The following is a 20,023-nucleotide window of genomic DNA, read 5'->3' as shown; positions in this document are numbered from 1 at the left end:
GCCTTGAATGCACCAAAGAGAGGAATAGAGACTTCAAAGGGAGAAATTAATGAGGTTCCATGGATTCCCAAGAGAATCCCCAGATCTCAAGGAGGTCTTCAAACCCGAAAATGGAAGAGAGGAAGATGTAGGTGAGGCTATTACCTCAAGGTTGAGCCAATCGATGTCCTCCACCTCCATAGCCTCTCAAGCACTTCTTCTCCAAGCCTTCAATGCTCCCTCAGCTCCACGGTTTGGGTAGGTAGAGAAGTAATGAGGTTTGAGGGTTAGGTCTTGGTTTTAAGACTAATCTCCCTCTGAAGGTCTATTTGGTCTGGAGCTTAAATGACCCAAAACTCATTAAAAGACTTACTTGGTCTATGGGTCCACCCATAAGGCAACCTACAACCCAAGGAGAGACAAGGATGAGGCCACCCTCATCCAAAAGGCTGAACTAAAGTGTCCGAGGTACGAGATGTGGGTCCCACACCAAGAAAACACACAAAACCCTGAGACAGCACAGGTGGACTAACGATCGGATGCAATGCTGTTGAGTTTGCTCGTGCATCCGTTGCTGCTATAAGGGCAAAAACATAAGGGAAAAGGGTCGGGCTTTGGCCCACACTTCAAGGTCGACTAGAGTAAGGTACAACATCATTACCAAGTTAAAATCTTACCCCTCGGCCACCACGACGTGTCCCTCGTGACCCCAAATAGCTTCCCGATCGTAATACTAAGCTCATCTCCAAAGGAGGTATCTAACTGCAGGGATACAGGGTAAGCCTTTCAGTACTCCTCACTTTGCGGACTCATGCTAGGAAGATGATCGACGAAATCACCATCGATGAATCTTCCCCACTGTCGATTAAAGAACCTCTCCTCCACAGGCAGGCCCGTGATGTGGTCAATGATCATGTGACTAGGTTTGACCATACGCGAATACAGCTTACCAGCATACACGGCAGCAGAATCTACACATCACGAGAGAGAAAAATCATTATTAAATAACAAGTCCAGGTGCGGGTGTAACATCCTCCCCACCTTACAAGAATTTCATCCTCAAAATTATCATACCTTGTAGAAATCCAAGGGAAGGGTATTTCGCTCGCATTTCCACCTCGGCTTCCCAGGAAGCTTCTTCTTCTATGTGGTTACACCATTTTACCTTCACATAATGAAGAGTTCGATTGCGGAGATTCACCACCTTACTGTCTAGAATCTTCTCAGGTTGTTCCTTATAAGACATATCTGCCGCCAGCTTTGGTGGCTCCTGAGACAAGATATGACTGGGGTCATGCACATACTTTCGCAACATAGATATGTGAAAGACATCGTGTACGCTATCAAGTGATGATGGAAGTGCTAAACGATAAGCCACCGGTCCAACCTTTGTAAGAATCTCATAGGGCCTAATATATCTCGGGCTTAATTTGCCCTTCTTGCTGAACCGCATTACACCCTTGGTAGGTGACACCTTGAGAAATACTTTATCACCAATGAGGAACTCCAGGTCTTTTCTCCTGCGGTCGACATACCCCTTTTGCCAAGACTAGGTGGATTTAATTCTTTCATCGATCAAATCTACTATTTCACAAGTCGCTTGTATTAGTTCCGGCCCAAGGATGCACCGCTCACCTACTTCATCCCAATACAAAGGAGTCCGGCACTTCTTCCCATACTATGCCTCAAAGGGTGCCATCCCAATAGTAGCTTGGTAACTGTTGTTATAGGCAAACTCGATAAGTGAAATGTGCTCATCCCAGCTGCCCTGCATACCAATGGCACAAGCCCGAAGCATGTCCTCCAATGTCTGTATCGTCCTTTCTGACTGATCGTCGGTTTGAGGATGGAAGGCAGTACTAAAGCTCAACAACGTACCCATAGATCTTTGGAATCCACCCTAGAATTTAGAAGGGAACCTGAGATCTCGATCTGAAATAATGCTGACTGGAACTCCATGTAGGTGAACCATGTTATCAACGTACAAATGGGCCAATCTATCCATAGAGTAGGTGACTTTGATGGGGGATAAAATGTGTCGTCTTTGTCAACCTGTCCACAATGACCCATTTAGCATCAACACCTTGAGGTGTACGGGGTAACCCCGTGACAAAGTCCATAGTCATGTGCTCCCATTTCCATTCCGGCACAGGCAATGATTGCAATAGGCCATGGGGACGTTGCCTATCAGCTTTCACTTGCTGACAAGTGAGACACCGGGCCACATATTCAGCTACATTCCTCTTCATTCCACTCCACCAGTAATGTCCTTTCAGGTCCCTATACATTTTGGAGCTACCTGGGTAGATCGAGTAGGGGGATTCATGTGCCTCTGCCAACACTTCCTTTCTTAGCTGATCGTCCTTAGGAACACATAGACGATCTCTAAACATGAGGATGCCGCCTTCGGTCAATGTGAAACCCAGATCACGCCGCGTATCACCCTAGATAGCTTCAATAATTTCCTTACAATGTTCATCTGAAGCTTGAGCTGCTTTAATCTTGTCAACCAAGGTTGACTGCACCGTAAAAGATGCCAAAGATAGAGTAACACCCTCTACCAACAATTCCAAATCCATCTTTCTGGCTTCTTCTATCAGCTCCTTGCTGACAGCTAGAGATACGATAGATAATATCTGTGATTTTTTACTGACAGCATCGGCTATGACATTTGCTTTACCCAGGTGGTAGTGAATGGTGCAATCATAATCCTTCATAAGTTCCAACCAACGCCTCTGTCTCATATTAAGTTCCTTTTGAGTAAAGAAATATTTGAGGCTTTTATGGTCACTGTAGATCTCACTTTTCTCTCCATACAAGTAGTGCCTCCAGATCTTCAAAGCAAAGACCACAGATGCCAACTCCAAATCATGAGTCGGCTAATTCCTCTCATATTCCTTCAATTGTTGAGAAGCATAGGCCACCACTTTATCACCTTGCATTAATACACACCCAAGTCCCATTTTCGACGCATCACAGTAGACTACCATTCCCCCAGTGCTGTTTGGTATGGTAAGCACTAGAGCAGAAATCAGTCGTTGCTTCAGGTTCTGGAAATTCTTCTCACATTTGTCCGACCACTCGAATTTCACTCCCTTTCCGATCAATCGAGTCATAGGAGCAGAGATTTTTGAAAAGTCCTCGATGAATCTCCTATAGTAACCGGCCAGACCAAGAAAACTATGAATGTCTACCACATTCTTAGGTGTCTCCCAATCCACTACTGATTGTACCTTGTCGGGGTCAACTTCAATACCCTTTGCCGATACCAAATGACTTAGGAAAGGCACCTGTTGTAACTAGAACTCGCACTTGCTGAACTTAGCATACAATTGCTTTTCCCTTAAGCGTTGAAGCACAAATCGAAGGTGATCTACATGTTCTTTTTCGCTCTTCGAGTAGATCAGGATGTCATCAATAAACACAATAACGCATTTATCCAGGACATCATGAAACACCCTGTTCATCAATTCCATAAAAGCTATAGGGGCATTGGTCAGCCCAAAAGACATAACCAAGAATTCATAATGACCATATCGCGATCTAAATGCGATCTTGCTGATGTCACTGTCTCTGATCTTCAGCTGGTGGTACCCCGAGCGGAGGTCAATTTCGGAGAAGACCCTAGCACCTTGCAATTGATCAAATAAATCATCGATCTGAAGTAATGGGTATCGATTCTTAATTGTCAACTTGTTGAGTTAACAGTAGTCGATGCACAGGCGCATACTACCATCCTTCTTCTTCATAAATAGGACAAGTGCACCCTACAGGGAAACACTTGGTCTAATAAAACCCTTCTTCAATAGATCATTAAGCTATCCCTGAAGTTCTTTCAGTTCTGATGGGGCCATTCTGTACGGTGCCTTAGACACTAAAGCAGCGTCGGGTATCAGATCGATCATAAATTATGTCTCTCGATCCGGTGGTAAGCGCGTAAGGTCTTCCGAAAAGACGTCTAGGAAGTCCCTCACCACACTTATTTCTTCCCTCGGCGTAATCTTGGCTTCAACGTCCACTACTGAGGCTAAGTAACATTGACAGCCTTGTGCCAAGAGTTTCTGGACCTAGAGGGCTGATATGATTGGGTTCTTGGGTCTCTTAACTTTATTACCCTTAAACATAAACTCCTCTCCTAGTCGAAAAAGTATCTTCCTTTCTGCACAAATTAGGCTAGCTCCATGCATAGATAACCAGTCCATTCCCAAAATCACATCAAAATCCTTCATGTCTAGGATAATCAAACTGGCTTCGAGCCCATGGTCTCTCACTCGAATAGGACAAGAGTGAAAGGATCAATCCAACTCAACTTTGCTTCCAGTCGGCATACTAACCATTAACTTTTGCTCCAATAAGATCGGTTCAATAGGTAACTTTCCGATAAAAGAAGGAGATACAAAGGAGTGTGACGCCCCCGAATCAAATAACACATAAGCAGGTAAGGAGCACACAGAAATCATGCCTGACAAACATCGATTAGCCAAATATAGTAAACTAATTTTTAGTTAACTTGACAAAGATGGTTAAGTGTAGTACCTGTGATAACACCAGGGTCAAATTGGGCTTCCTCATGGGTAACAGAATAGACTCGTCCCTGTGTCTTGCTCACTGGAGCAGGAGCAAGTGGGTAAACAGTAGTCCTTGCTAGAGGTGGTTTAGAAGTCACAACCGGCCATGAACTCGCTTGTCGTAATTGTGGACAATCTTTAGCCATATGACCAGACTCCTTGCAGTAGTAACATATATGAGTCTATGACCCATAATGAGAAACAGGTATAGACTTGGGCCCTTGAACTATGTCTGGCCTACGAAATTGAATTGGAGCCGCATTGGTATAGGACCCTCTTCTTTGGAACTTGCCAGGACCCCTAAAGTCATGAGATGATATCAGCCTCTTACCTTCCTGGATAGCCCGATAATTCTCCCTCTGTTGGGCTTCTATCAACTTAGCAACTTCAACCATCTCAGCATAGGTGGGATACTTATGCAACACCACCACAGTGCTAAGACTGGCTCTAAGTCCTCTTTCAAATCGTCTTGCCTTCATGTCCTCAGTCTTCAAATGGGTCGGAGCAAAATAGAAATACTCCTCAAAGAGTTGTTGGTATTCAAGGGCTTATTTGGATCCTTGACTGAGGTTCATGAATTCAATCTCCTTCTTTTCTCGGAAATTCCTTGGAAAATAGTTCTCAAGAAATGCTTCCTTAAATTGATTCCAAGTAGCATTGGAATACCTTGCCCAAAAGTGATCCTTTGAGGAACGCCACCACACATCAGCGTCACCTCGGAGTTCAAAAGTAGCACACTGGATCTTCTTGAGATCATTGCACGATAGTACTTCAAAGATTCTCTCAAGATCTCTAAGCCAAGTAGCTGAAAACATTGAGTCATAGACCAGCTTATAAAAGGTGGGAGGATGGTGCTTTTGGAATCTCTCGGAGAGTTTGGAGGCATCAACCCATTTTGGTACCACATTTCTAATAGGTAACGCAGCCGGAGGAGGGGGAGGTGGATCTTGGTTCACTTGAGCTATAGGAGCTTCATTAGTGTTAGGGAAATGACCCTACAGTCCACACCCTCCAAGTCATCCCCATGATGATGTTTTGATGATAACAAATGAATCTTGGACTAATGCTTCTATTCTAAGTGTTTTAGAGTCAAAGCATAGCACCAAGTGAGGGGGAGCATATACAAGTGTTCAAAGATCTTTAAGAAGATTGGAGCTTGGAAGTCAAATTCAAATATATGTTGGAGAAAGTCAAAAGAAGACCTCTTTTGAAGACTTTGTATAAATTTAGATATTTGTGTAAAATTTCTATTTCTTGAGTCACATTTGATGTAATGCACACACACACGCATGCATGCATCTAGAATGACCTTAGGAGGCCATTTGACCCCTAACTATGTGACCAAGTGGGTTTGAAATACCCAAAATTAAACCCCAAGGAAATTAAGCTAAAATCACACTGTTGCCCAATCCGGTATACCGGTTCCCAATTCGGCATACCGGATCAGGGGTAAAATCTCAGGAACTACTCACAGTGTTTAACTTAAGCATGCTGGATGAGATCCAGCATATCAGATCCTTGAGGTACTGCAGTGTACACTGATCCGGTATACCGGATCCCTATCCAACATACCGGATCTCCTATAACTGCTTAAATTATATCCGTTACTCCTATTTTTAAAAGGGAGTTAGGTAATCCGACATACCGGATTCCCATCCAGCATACCAGATTACTTATAGACTATGGGATTCTTTTCTTAACTGGATTCCTAAATTGGTTCTTAGCCTCTAGCCTATAAATACCCCTCTTGATTAGTGTTCTATACACTACGATAATCATCAATCAAGAGCTCTAAACATTCAAGCACTCCCTAGTGAGATTATTCTTTCATGATCAAGAAGATCGAAGAAAATTCAATCTCATCCTTGCTCCCTCATTGCATACTTGCATCCAAGCTGCATTGACTAAGAGGTAGCACTCATTCTACTAAGTTTTAAGGTAATCCTAAACTACTTAGTACTTTACTTAAAGTTGTTGTTGAGTCCTCTTGCTCCAAATCAAGAGAAGGAGTCCTCTTGCTCACAAATCAAGAGTAGTTGTGTTTTAGTCCTCTTACTCAGTTTCTCAAGAGTAGTTGTTGTAAGAGTCCTCTTGCTCACTCAAGATTCTGTATAGTGAATTCTCTCTAAGGTGAGAGGAGTGGACGTAGGCACATATTGGCCGAACCACTATAAATTGCTTGTGTCTTTTCTTATTGCTTGTCTCTACTCTTCTCTACTTCTTGTATTAAGTTTTATTTTTGCATTGTTGTTTCAATTCTTTGAACGTCCACCTATTCACCCCCCCCCTCTAGGTGAATTTTTAATTAGCAGCTGGCCCCAGAGGGGGAATAATAGGAGTGACATTAGCCAGAGGATTTGGGACTTCATGTACCTGAGGTGGTACTCTTGGTCCTTCCCTACCTGCATTCTGAAGCTGGGCAGTTACATCATGCATGAAAGCGCATTGTTCATTTTGGGAATCTCGTTATTCTCTCTGCATATCATGAAGAATATTTCCCAAGAGAGCTGCAACATCGGCATTGGTATTCACCGGAGGAGGCGTAGGCAAACCTTCCTCAGAAACATCACCGACGTCATCCCTAGGAGGGGAACGATTCCGATTGTGAGTATTGACCATGTTTCAGCACCTGATTTCAATAGATACTTCACATGTTTGCACAAGTAAGAGAGGAATAAGCACACTTCTTAGAGAAGGGCTTATAATTACACAAGAAAATGTGTGTCCCTACACACAGAGGCAATAGGAGTCCTAAGAAGGAAAGATAAGCCCAAAATATAGGCCAATGGTCCTTTAGAGCATGAGCGGATCCACTAGCAGATCAACTCCTCTGAGTCCGATCGTGAGTCCGTTAAAAAATTTAAACTGGGTGGACTTACGGGCGGATGCGAAACGTGAGTCCGCTCCTTCGTCCGTTCTCAGGGTGCTCAAAGGCCAAGGGAAAAGGGGTCGAACAGATTAATGGGCGGATCCTTATGTCGTGGTTCCTTCTGTTCATCCACTCAGCGTAGAAGATGAAAGATCAGAGTCTATAGGCTCAGCGGTTTCACGGGCGGATTCACCATAAGTGAGTCCGATCGTGCATCCGCTCGACAGATTTTAACAAAAACTGAAACCGCTCCATTCAATTTCATATTTTTTAAGGAGAGGTTAGGAGCGGAAGAGCAAAGCAAAGGTGTCCAAGCTTCGTCCGTCCCACATTCCTTGTCCTCAAATCATGGATTTGGCTTCTTCTACTTCAAATCTCACTCTCCCAATCTCAAGGTACTTCTTTCCTCCATTTTGAACTTCTTGGATTTGTGGAGTTCTTTTCTAGAGCTTTATTCAAGTTCTTCATTCTTATGCCTCTACATTGTGTTGGATTGTTTGAGAATGTACAAAGGCATCATGTTCTTGCTCTATTTGCTACTCATCCATTATCAACATATCCAATCATATACACCTCCATCAATTTGGGCTAGGGCTAGCCAAACCGTTGTAAAACCAAAATTCTCCACACTTGTTTTGATGGTTTAGCTTCTAAGGCATGATATTTACTACCTATTCTCCCCACCTTACATAGGTTGGGCATATAAAAATTTGATCCCTCATGTGAGTGTTGCCATTGCTCCTTTGAAATTTGAGAAGATTTCTATTTTGTTTCTAAGGAGGAATATCTAATTTCTTGGTTATATGTGTGCACATTGCTCTTAAATTTCTCTATTTTATTGACATTGGCATGGTCTCTCTCTCACATTGTTCCTTGTTGGGTTTATGTGTAAAGTGTTTAGGTGAGAAGAGATGGCTCCCAAAATAAGGAGTCGCAGGGCTCCAGCAGTTGCTGCAGCACTAGCATCGGTCCCAGTCCCAGTACCCTTCGATGCCACTCTATTTGTGTCCGCAGAGGCTGAAGCCTTATATGCTCAAAAACTACGGGAACGGCAGATCAAAACAAGGAGGGATGCTATTGTTGAGGAGCTAGCGGCCTTTAAGGTAGGGCTAAGGTTTGAGTACCTAGGGTGGTCCAACATGTTGGTTCTACCCCGATTCTACTATTCTAGACTGATTAGGCATTTCTATGCCAACCTGACTGTGGAGCAAGAAAACTTGGAAATGCTTAGGATCCTTTCCTATGTGAAAGGGGTCCATATTACTTTCAATGAGGTGGAGCTGGGGGCAATTTTAGGAATCGGTTCCATGGGTGCTCGAGTGAATCACCCACCTGCCAGGGATCCTTTGTCCTGCATGTCCTTGGTAGAGTATGAACATCTATACAAAACCATGACCAAGGACAAATATGCAAGTAGGGTAAAAATGAACAAGTTTGGCAACTCCCAAAGAATCCTGACCATGATAGTCAAATCCAACCTAATGCCAGTGAAAGGGCACGCTACTAAGCCTTCTCTCATGGCCGCCACTCTAGGGTGTTGTTTGTATCGGGGACATCAGTTAAGTCTCCCTTTTGCCATCATCAAGCACATGGAGCAAGTACTTTTCAAATCTAGGATTGAGAAAACTCTTCCTTACGGGAGGCTTCTAACCTGCATCTTCCAACACTTTCAAGTCAATCTGAGTGATGAGCCACCTTGTGAAAGTTTTAAGGAGCCATTTGGGAAAAACTCCCTAGCTCGCATGAAAATTATTGTCACCACCAATAGCGATGGGGAGCCGGTAGTTCCTATAGGTGGAGAGGCTAGTGATGATGATGAGGAGGAGGGACCCATAGAGTACATTGCTGATGCTTCTAGTTCCGGAACCTCAGAGATGGGTGCTATTCTGAGTACTCTGAACCAAATGAACCTCAACATGACCCGGCTAAATTCAGACATGTTAGATGGTTTTGCAGGTGTCCAGGGGCAATTTACATCATATAACCATCGCTTGGAGAGGATGGAGAAAGACATCCATGACATCAATGCATACCTCTACTATGATGGTGGTGATGATGGGGAGGAGGATGATGGTGGAATGGGGGACTAGACCCCAAGTCAGATGAAGTTTCTGCTGCCCCTTTCTAATCCTAGCTCTTGTGTGTTTGGAGGAAGTCTATGAATAATATTTCTATTTTGCTTCTCTTTTATTTCTTTTATGATCATGTGTATGTATAGTCCTATTGGCTAGTAACTTAAACTTTCTATTTTGGATCCTTTTTGTAGTTTGCTTGCCTCTACAAGAAGTTAAAGCAAAATTGGCTGGAGCGTAGGAACTAAAATTAACATATATATATATAACTCTTAACTCTCATGTTGTTACTATTATGTGTTGTGTTTTCACGTTGTTTCCTAACTAGTCTTCTCCCTATGTTATGTACACATTCCAATTATGTCTGTTACAAGCTTTTAATTACATCCTATTATACAGAGTAAATCAAGAAGCCTTGGTGAATCAAGTCCAGTGCAGAGCATCACGCTCTGATACCACGCTGTCACGCCCCTATCCCGAGCTCATGTCATAAGTACAGTCAAGAGGGTGATTGAGATGCACATGTCACTCCAAAACCTACCAGGATCAACAACGCAGTGTTCTGACGCATGATAATCACCCAAGACCCCACCCAATAATTACATTGAGTAAAAGAAAATACAATTCCAAATAATTATCAGAGTCATCATAAGTGGAAGCAATAATTATATAAGCAGTTATAGTATGTTTAACCATCTAAGTGGTAATATAGCAATATTATTGACGTCAGCTGACCATGACATAACTACTCAAAACTATAATAAGTTAATACAGAAAATGTCTAAAATAGGCACAATGCCTCAAAAGAATCAAAAGTTAGGGAAGTATCCCTGAAATTATCAGTGCCCATAAGCACAGTCATCACAAGGGCAACCATTGCCATGTTCTTCCGACACGTACCCAGGTTCCTCTATCTCGATATAATCATACTCGATCGGCTGTACATCCATGCCGGCTAAGTATCCATCGCCTGCGTCAAAATTTAAAAAGTTGGGTACACAGGGGGTTAGCTCCACTAAGCCAGTGAGGGGAAAGGGGAGTGCACATACATACATACAATCACACACAATCCATGATGCATGAAATGTTAAATTCATATATTCCACCTAACAAGAAATCTAAGTCATGGCAGATGCTACTGTGATAATTCGGGAGACACTGAGGGTCACTTATCCTATCACCCTAGTAAAACCTCAATTATCACATGGAACCTACGCCGGTAGAAGCTATCATGACCACCCAGTGACAGACCCCAGATAGCCATCACTACCCCTGTCCTGGCCTCTCCCGCCTCCACAGACCACAGGTGCTCAGGCTATCCAACACCTAAATCCCTATTGGCAAGGGTCATAGCATAAGGGACAAACATTCTAACCATAGTTATACTATATGCAATTCCTATCGTCCCTAGAGGTATTCTAGGTGCATTGACGTCCCATTCCATCTAGTACCCGGGTACCAGCACGGCATGGCGCATACAAACCAAGATGGCAATCAAGAAATTATTATAATTATAAGAGTAACGAGCTTTTGGTACCATCGTAACCCAATATCACAGCATAAAACATCATGCTCGCATTGCATAAATTCATAATCACAGGTTTCATATGCAAGATGTAATATGGCAAGAATAAATATAAACATGGAAATCAATATATAAAACTAACTAATGCATCACTATAGATGTATATATCAATCCCAAACATCACCCAAAGCCCACTCACTGATTGTTTGATTGTTGTTTGGTGAAGTTTGGTCTAGCGCACGAAACCCCGTATATATTCCAATGTCTGAGAATGCATGGAAATGTTGTTAGAAGTATATAGGTGGGTCCCAGTGAAACCTCAATTATCACATGGAACCTGCACCGGTAGAAACCATCATGACCACCCAGTGGCAGACCCCCGATAGCCATCACTATCCCTGTCCTGGCCTCTCCCGCTTCCACAGACCATAGGTGCTCAGGCTATCCAACACCTAAACCGTTGTTGGTAAAGGGTCGTAGCATAGGGGATAAGCATCCTAACCACAGTTATACTATATACAATTCTTATCGTCCCGAGAGGTATTCCGGGTGCATTGACATCCCATTCCATCTAGTACCCGGGTACTAGCACGGCACGGCGCATACCAACCAGGATGGCAACCAAGAAATTATTATAATTATAAGAGTAACAAGCTTCCGATACCAACGTGACTGGCACCGTAACCCAATATCACAACATAAAACATCATGCTCACATTGCACAAATTCATAATCATAGGTTTCATATGCAAGATGTAATATGGCAAGAATAAATATAAACATGGAAATCAATAAATAAAACTAACTAATGCATCCCTATAGATGTATATATCAATCCCAAACATCACCCAAAGCCCACTCACCGATTGTTTAATTATTGTTTGGTGAAGTTTGGTCTAGCGCACGTAACCCCGTATATATTCCAATGTCTGAGAATGCGTGGAAATGTTGTTAGAAGTGTATAGGGGGGTCCCACAAAAGATCCCGACAAAAGAATGTGATTTGGGCCAAGACAGCAAGAACAGATGAAGGAACGAAACCAGATGGATGAATCCGGTCTTGGATCCGCCCAGGCCCTGTTCTGAAAATGTATGGAACGGACTCAGGATGTGGAATGTGAGTCCATTCGTAAATCCGTTCCAACCTTGAGACACGTCCGAGAACAACTTATGGATTCTGGGTTTCGAGCGGATTCATCTTAGGTGGGTTTGCTCGTAACTCGGCCCAAGGGGAAAGCCGTAATAGGCTGAACGGACAAACGAACGGATATATGATAGTGAGTCCAGTCGTTCGTCCGCTGCCTCTCCTTTGAACAGCAGCGAAGAGCATCACTTCCTGCCATTCATTCATGAATCCATTAGAGTCTTGGGGTAGAAGAGATGAGCTCAGACCTTTGTTGGACGTCCAACACACGCAGCCCAACAAGAATCACACAGGGTTTGATGGATTTGGATCCATCTCCAGGGTTCCTTCCAAACTTAAGCTAGGTTTTAAATGTTTAGACAACATAAGGTCATTCAAAGCCTTGAATGCACCGAAGAGAGGAATAGAGGCTTCAAAGAGAGAAATTAATGAGGTTCTATGGATTCCCAAGAGAATCCCCAAGCTTGGAATCGATCTCAAGGAGGTCTTCAAACCCGAAAATGGAAGAGAGCAAGATGTAGGTGAGGCCATTACCTCAAGGTTGAGCCAATCGATGTCCTCCACCTCCACAGTCTCTCAAGCACTTCTTCTCCAAGCCTTCAATGCTCCCTTAGCTCCATGGTTTGGGTAGGTAGATAAGTAATGAGGTTTAAGGGTTAAGTCTTGGTTTTAAGACTAATCTCCCTCTTAAGGTCTGTTTGGTCTGGAGCTTAAATGACCCAAAACTCATTAAAAGACTTACTTGGTCTATGGGTCCACCCATAAGGCAACCTATAACCCAAAGAGAGACAAGGATGAGGCCACCCTCGTCCAGGAGGCTGAATTAAAGTGTCTGAGGTACGAGGTGTGGGTCCCACACCAAGAAAACACACAAAATCCTGAGACAGCATGGGCGGACTAACGATCGGATGCAGTGCTATTGAGTCTGTTCGTGCGTCCGTTGCTGGTATAAGGGCAAAAACATAAGGGAAAAGGGTCAGGCTTTGGCCCACACTTCAAGGTCGACTAGAGTAAGGTACAACATCATTACCAAGTTAAAATCTTACCCCTCAGCCATCACAACGTGTCCCTCCTGACCCCGAATAGCTTCCTGATCGTGATACTAAGCTCATCTCCAAAGGAGGTATCTATCTGCGGGGATACAGGGTAAGCCTTTCGGTACTTTTCACTTTGCGGACTCGTGCTAGGAGGATGATCGACGAAATCACCATCGACAAATCTTCCCCACTGTCGATTAAGGAACCTCTCCTCCACAGGCAGGCTCGTGATGTGGTCAACGATCTTGTGACTAGGTTTGACCACAAGCAAATACAGCTCACCAGCATACACGGCAGCAGAATCTACACATCATGAGAGAGAGAAATCATTATTAAATAACAAGTCTGGGCACGGGTGTAACAGTAACTCTATTCGAGAGATTAAAAATGAAGACGGAACAATTCTTACGGACCCTGGGGACATCGATTTCAGTCTTGCTAGCCATTTTGAGTCTCTCTTCAAAAGTGGTGGTTCAACTAAGAAAGCTGACTTGATTGCTGTTATCCCTTCCATGGTCACAGATGCAGATAATGCAATGCTTACTAAGATTCCCTCTTTGAATGAGATTAAGGTAGCAGTGTTTGATCTTGATCCCTCTAGTGCTCCAGGACCGGATGGGTTTCCAGGTACTTTCTACCAAGTTTGTTGGGTCACTGTAGGCCGAGATGTCTGTAGGGGTGTTCAAAACTTCTTCAAAGAAGGGGTGGTAACCAAGGGGGTCAACTGTAATTTTTTAAGCTTGGTTCCGAAAGTTGACAATGCAAACAAAGTGGGGCAATTCCGCCCAATTTGTTTGGGAAACTTTTATTTCAAATTGATCCAAAAAATTATGGCAAGCCGATTATCCACTATTCAGCACAAATTAATTTCGGCTGAGCAGGGTGCTTTCCAGAAAGGAAAAATCATCTTTGAAAACATAGGGGTGGCTTCTGAGCTTACCAATCTTATGACTGTCAAATGCAGAGGAGGAGTCATGGGCTTAAAGATGGACATTCAGAAAGCTTTTGACACCCTTGAATGGTCATATCTGTTTGATGTACTCAGTGCTTTCAGATTCTCGCACATGTGGATTTCTTAGGTCCATCAGATTCTGCAATCTTCAAGAATTTCAGTGCTGGTCAATGGCGGCCCAGTGGGGTTTTTTGGATTGGAAAGGGGTCTATGTCAGGGCGATCCCCTATCCCCTCTCCTTTTTATTTTGTTAGAGGAGGTCTTATGCAAAGGACTCAGTGAGCTCCATCAAAAGGGTTGGATTTCTGCACGTCCAGGCCCACGGCAGGTGATCACTCCCTCCCATCTTCTTTATGCTGATGATTTATTTATTTTCATGAAAGCAGATTTGAAGGGGGTCAGAAGGGTGAAGTGCCTCCTAGATGATTATGGATCGTACTTGGGTCAAAAAATCAATCTAGCAAAGAGTAAAGTATTCATGGGAAGAATTTTCGCAGCCAGATGTCACCGCCTTCTCTTGGAACTGTAAATCCCAGTCTATGCCTTTCCAACGAGATACTTGGGGATCCAACTCAACAAAGGAAAGGTGAACCGTTAGATGATTTTGCCACTTTTAGATCAGTTCAAGAATAGGCTAGCAGCCTGGAGGGGTCGTCTCTTGTCTATGGCAAATCGTGTAGAACTGGTACGGTCAGTAATGTGTAGTATTTCGATACACAACTTCTCTGTCTATCTTTGGCAGGCTAATATTGTGGAGGTAATGGAGCGATGGATTCGCAACTTTATCTGGTTTGGTGAGGCTGATAGTACTAAAGCAATTATAGCCAGGTGGGACAGTCTTTGCAAACCCAAAAATGAAGGAGGACTTGGGATCCGTCGTTTAAGGGACCTTAATCTTGCGATGCTCTCTAAGCTTGCGTGGTCTATCAAGACTAAGAAATCAGCTTTCGCAGCTTTCATGCGAGGGAGACTAGTAAAGGCGGATGGCTCCCTAAAAAAAGCAGTAGGTACCTCATCTATTCTCCCTGAACTACGCAAAGTTTGGGATTTTGTCGGCTCTGCTGAACATTGGGTGGTGGGAGATGGACTCTCCATCAATTTTTGGTACGACAAGTGGGTTGGAAATCAAAGCGTGGAAGATCTTCTGCAGCCTTACTCGATTCCACGCTCCCTCTCTGCAACAGTCTCGAATTTTATGGTGGAGGGTGAATGGGATCTGCCGATGACCACAGTCCAAGAACTACAGAATGCTTTGAACTAATTAAGAATGTTGAAATTACAAATTCCAGCAAGGAAGATCACCGTGCTTGGGCTCACTCCAGCAATGGAGCATTCACGGTGGTGTCTGCCTGGGAAACAATAAGAATCAAGCACCGCCAACAACTTGGAGTAGGATGATTTGGCATAAATCCCTGCAGCCTCGTGTTTCAGTTTTCGGATGGCGATTGATGCATGGCATTATTTCGACTGATGATAATGTGCGACGACAAGCGGTCAATATAGTCTCGCAGTGCGTGCTTTGTGAGGCTAATTGCGAAACCAGCAGCCACATATTTCTCAACTGCACTTTCTCGTGCAAAATATGGAGTGAAGTTTTATATTTCTTCAATGAAATCTGGAGCGGGTTCCCTTCAATCCAGCTCTTATTTTCTTGGTGGAGAAGAAAGAAACGGTTAGTCCCCTTGCCCAAAGTTTGGGGTCCCCTATTAGTAATCACATGCTATCAAATATGGATGGAGCGTAATAGACGGTGCTACGACAATCTGAAACGAAATCATACCCAAGTGGTGAAGATGTGCTTCAGAGAAGTCACGGACTGTGTCAAATCCATAGGGGTGAACATCAACTCAATAAATGAGCTGATACTTGCAAGGCAGCTGCGGGTTCCAATCTCCAAGTCACCAGCCAAAAACATTTTAGAGGTGAAGTGGAAGAACCCTCCTACAAGATGGTGGAAACTGAATATAGACGGCTCATCATTGGGAAATCCAGGATCAACAGGCGCAGGAGGGATTTTCAGAAACCAACTTAGCTCCGCAATAAGGTGTTTTGCTTTTTATCAAGGGGTAGAAACCAACTTCAAGGCACAAATGGCAGCGTTCATGAAGGGAATCAAAGAAGCACGGGAACTTTGTGTCACCAAGCTATGGATAGAAAGTGACTCTGCAGCCACGGTCCAAGCAATTCTCTCTTGTAAGATACCGTGGTATTTTATGCAAAGCTGGTGGTCCATCTCTCCATTCCTCGACTCTATAGAGTGGAGAATCTCACACTGCTACAGGGAAGTAAATACCACAGCGGATGCCTTAGCAAACCATGCAGCAAGAAGAAAGATCTCTTACACTTGGCAACATTCCTCCCCCTACTTTTATTGCTCATATAGTAACTTGGGAGGCACTCGGCCGGCCTTACTATAGGTTTCCTTAGTTGGCTCTTTGAGCAGTGTGTATTTGTCAAATTATGTAACACATCTTTTCTTTTATATTTCAATACATTGCTGATCTTTAGCCAAAAAAAAAACCATAAAAGGACTCAAGGTCGCTCCTTATAAAGTTGAGTTTAAGACTGAAAATTTAATCAAAGAGGATCATATTAATCCTCTCATTGAACAAAACAATTATACCAATTATACCAATCAGTTCGGCAAATGCATCAGGCAAGGCCTTGTATTCGGCCTCTGTTGAGGAACGGGCAATGGTGCGTTGTTTCCATGATGTCCAAGAGACCAAGTTAGGCCCATGAAAAATTGCAAAACCACCTGTGGATTTAAGATCACTGCCATCACCAGCCCAATCCGCATCGGAGAAGGTCTGTAATCAACAAGAAGGTGAGCGCTCCAGTAGAAGGCCATGGGTGTGAATTCTTTTAAGGTAGCGAAGAATCCTTTTGACAAGTTGCCAATGATTTGTGGTGGGGGCATGCATATATTGGCAAGCACGGTTGACTGCAAATGCGACATCCAGGCGAGTGAGGGTGACATATTGGAGTGCCCTAACAACAGAACGATATTCCGTGGGGTTATCGTGGAGAGCATTCCCCTAAATCCGAGTCCTTGACTGTAGACATAAGCGTCTTGACTAGTTTGCAATCAACCATACTGGTTCGCCGTAGTAGATCTGAAATATAATGGGACTGAGACAGAAGGAGACCAAGAGAGTGTGGTTTGGCCTCAATCCCCGAGAAAATATGTAACAGACCCAAATCTTTATAGACAACTCGCCTGACAACTGTTGAAGGAGAACAGAAACGGCAGAAGCCTCATTGCTTGTAACCAATATATCATCAACATAGATTGGAAATGTAGCACACATGTTAATGTGATATTATTCCCATAAGAATATGATTCCTCAATAGAGGAATATATAAAGAGATTTACAAGAGATTGGAATTTACAGGGAAACGAAATACATAAAATATTGGGTTTACATATCAATAGGGATTGACGGTAAGACTTCCATTTGGAGACAGAACCCATATCACATGTGATCATAGTTTCCTAACTATGATAGAGTCCATATCGTATGTGATGATAACTACCAAAAATAGAAGATTGGGTTGTACATGTACAACCGAAGGAGAGAATCATATTGTCAATAGACGACAATCCTTTAGGATAGAGGATCATTTGTCATCCTAAGCTTCTTCTCCTACAAGCACCTCTCTAGAACCCAAAAGTAGGGCAAAGAGAACCATGATGTTTAAGAGTCCGGTTCCTCTGGACGTACCAACAGGTGAACATACATGTACGAGCCAACCACCTGTCCTATTTTTACCATTAACAAGGGGAGGAGAGGTATTTATGAAAACAAAATTAAAATGTGATTGGCTCTCACATGTACGTTCACCTGTTGGTATGTGCAGATGATCCATTCTCGATGTTTAAACCTCCCTGCATCTTTAGAAGCATCCACGTCTACAAAAGGGGGATGATACTGAATTTTTAGATGCCCTAATGTCTCGACTAGATTCGAAAACCTTAACTTAATTAGGTTCCTCTAAAGAAAAACAAAAAGAAAATCATGTCTTCACCCCTATCACAAGTTGACTATTCGGACTCTGAAGCATTGAAGCAATAGAATGAGAATTAATTAAATGACGAACTTCAGGTCAACAAAATCATTTAATGGACGTAAGGTTGTTCCTACTGCCCCTACTAATATATATTATCTTATACCATCTCCTGCTGATATGCAATTTGAAGATGAAAGGCATTGTCAGGAATTTAAGTGGTCAAATGTGTGTTGCAGCTGCCAGAGCTAATGCAAAGATCTCTAATTCTAATATAGATAAACTCATAGCTACGGGATTTTCAGGCCAACTTTTTGTTTTTTTTTAAAAGCAAAGGCCAAGGCCAATCAAACTAGGCCTCAAGGACAATGAACAAGAGGCTTAAAGAAACAAAAACAATACAACCCAAAATCAGATAACCAATTACATATTACAAGAACCGAACAAATTACCTAATCTCCCAAATCGGATGGACCCATCATCTTTCAATTAGAAGCAAATTCCTAGGAGTTCTTCTGCCCTTAGGGATAATCTCTTTACATCGGTCTTCAACATCTACTCGGATATCACTAATAATAGAAGGACTGGTCATGGTCTTGTTCCTGAAAATACGAAAGTTTCTCTCCTTCCATATATGACCAATAGTAGCACAAACTGCAAGCTTCACCACACCACCAATCCAATCTCCTTTAAAATACTTAGCAATCCATCTAGCCTCCAAAATGGCATTACTCCCAACCCTTCTTGAAGGAGAACAAAGTTTTAAGAAAACTCCCCAATATGCCTAGTAAATGGGCAGTCAAAAAATAGATGATCTCTAGTCTCCAACCCCACCCAGCAAAAGCAACAAAAGAGGGACACCATCACATTTCTCTTACGAAGCTGGTCTTTGGTAGGAAGACAGTCTACCAAACATCTTCAAGGGGCTGTTGAGTGCCTAGGAATACAACTTTTAGACCAAACAGGCCAACTTAGAGGTTAATTGGAGGGATTTTTATTTGTCTGATCAGGCAAAACAAGAAATTCTCTTAACTACTAAAGAAATTCCGATCACAGACGACATTCTCGACTGTCGAAGATGTCGTGTGTACTGTTATATACACTTTAACATTACACTTTGTAGGACGTGCCAAAATAATAGAGGATCATACCTGAGAACAATTATGAACTTATACTGCCCCCCTCTATGTCTCATTTTAGAAGGTATAAGGATGTCTTTCTCGCAAAAGTATTCACTAGAAACGATTGCATTGCTGATTTTTGGAAGGAAAATTTTATCTCTGGTGCTCAAAAGGTCCGTTATCGGCTTAGAGCCAAACACGAAGGGCAACTTCCATATGATCAATACACCTTTGGGGAGTTAGCCTCTGAAATATGTCTCGAAGGTCTTCAATTATGTACTGACCTTAAACTCAAATGACCACTAGAGAAGGAGGAAAAATAGGGGTTTAAGGAATTAGGATATTTTTGTGAGCAGTTTGGATATGAAAAGATCAGAATTCAATGACTTACCAAATCCAAACTTCACAAATTTCAGCCTAGAACTCGATTCAATAGGTTCAAATTTCAAGACTATTCTAGATCAAAACCAGAAAGTAGAAAACCTAAATGGTTTTCCTCAAAAATTATAACCGGCCATATAAATCTTTTCTCTCATCAAACTCCAAACCTCCAGTATGCTAAAAGTGTTGAAAGGTAATTATAAATATAAACATTGCACTGAAGCTAAAATAAATGATGTCTCTCAAACAAATTCTTCAAAAGGTTTTATTATATAGTTCTGATTCTAATTCTCATTCAGACTTAGATATTGCCCAAGCAGCCTTAGCTTACAATGAAGGTTTTATGCAATCTGAATCTAGTTCTCCAT

General features: G+C 42.7%; 1 protein-coding gene across 1 annotated transcript; it reads right to left on the bottom strand.

Moving 5' to 3' along the window:
• Window positions 1-16,718: 16,718 nt before the first annotated feature.
• On the bottom strand, window positions 16,719-17,456 carry LOC122665620 (uncharacterized mitochondrial protein AtMg00810-like). Its single transcript, XM_043861773.1, has 2 exons — window positions 17,343-17,456; window positions 16,719-16,955 (listed from the first exon to the last, which is right to left on the bottom strand). Exons 1-2 carry the CDS (start codon window positions 17,454-17,456, stop codon window positions 16,719-16,721), a joined length of 351 nt encoding a protein of 116 aa, XP_043717708.1.
• Window positions 17,457-20,023: the final 2,567 nt, after the last annotated feature.

This window comes from Telopea speciosissima, chromosome 6 (genome assembly GCF_018873765.1).
Source record: "Telopea speciosissima isolate NSW1024214 ecotype Mountain lineage chromosome 6, Tspe_v1, whole genome shotgun sequence".
Classification (NCBI taxonomy): Eukaryota; Viridiplantae; Streptophyta; class Magnoliopsida; order Proteales; family Proteaceae; genus Telopea; species Telopea speciosissima.
Note: the sequence above shows the minus strand (reverse complement) of the source record. Positions and strands in the feature narration are given on the sequence as shown.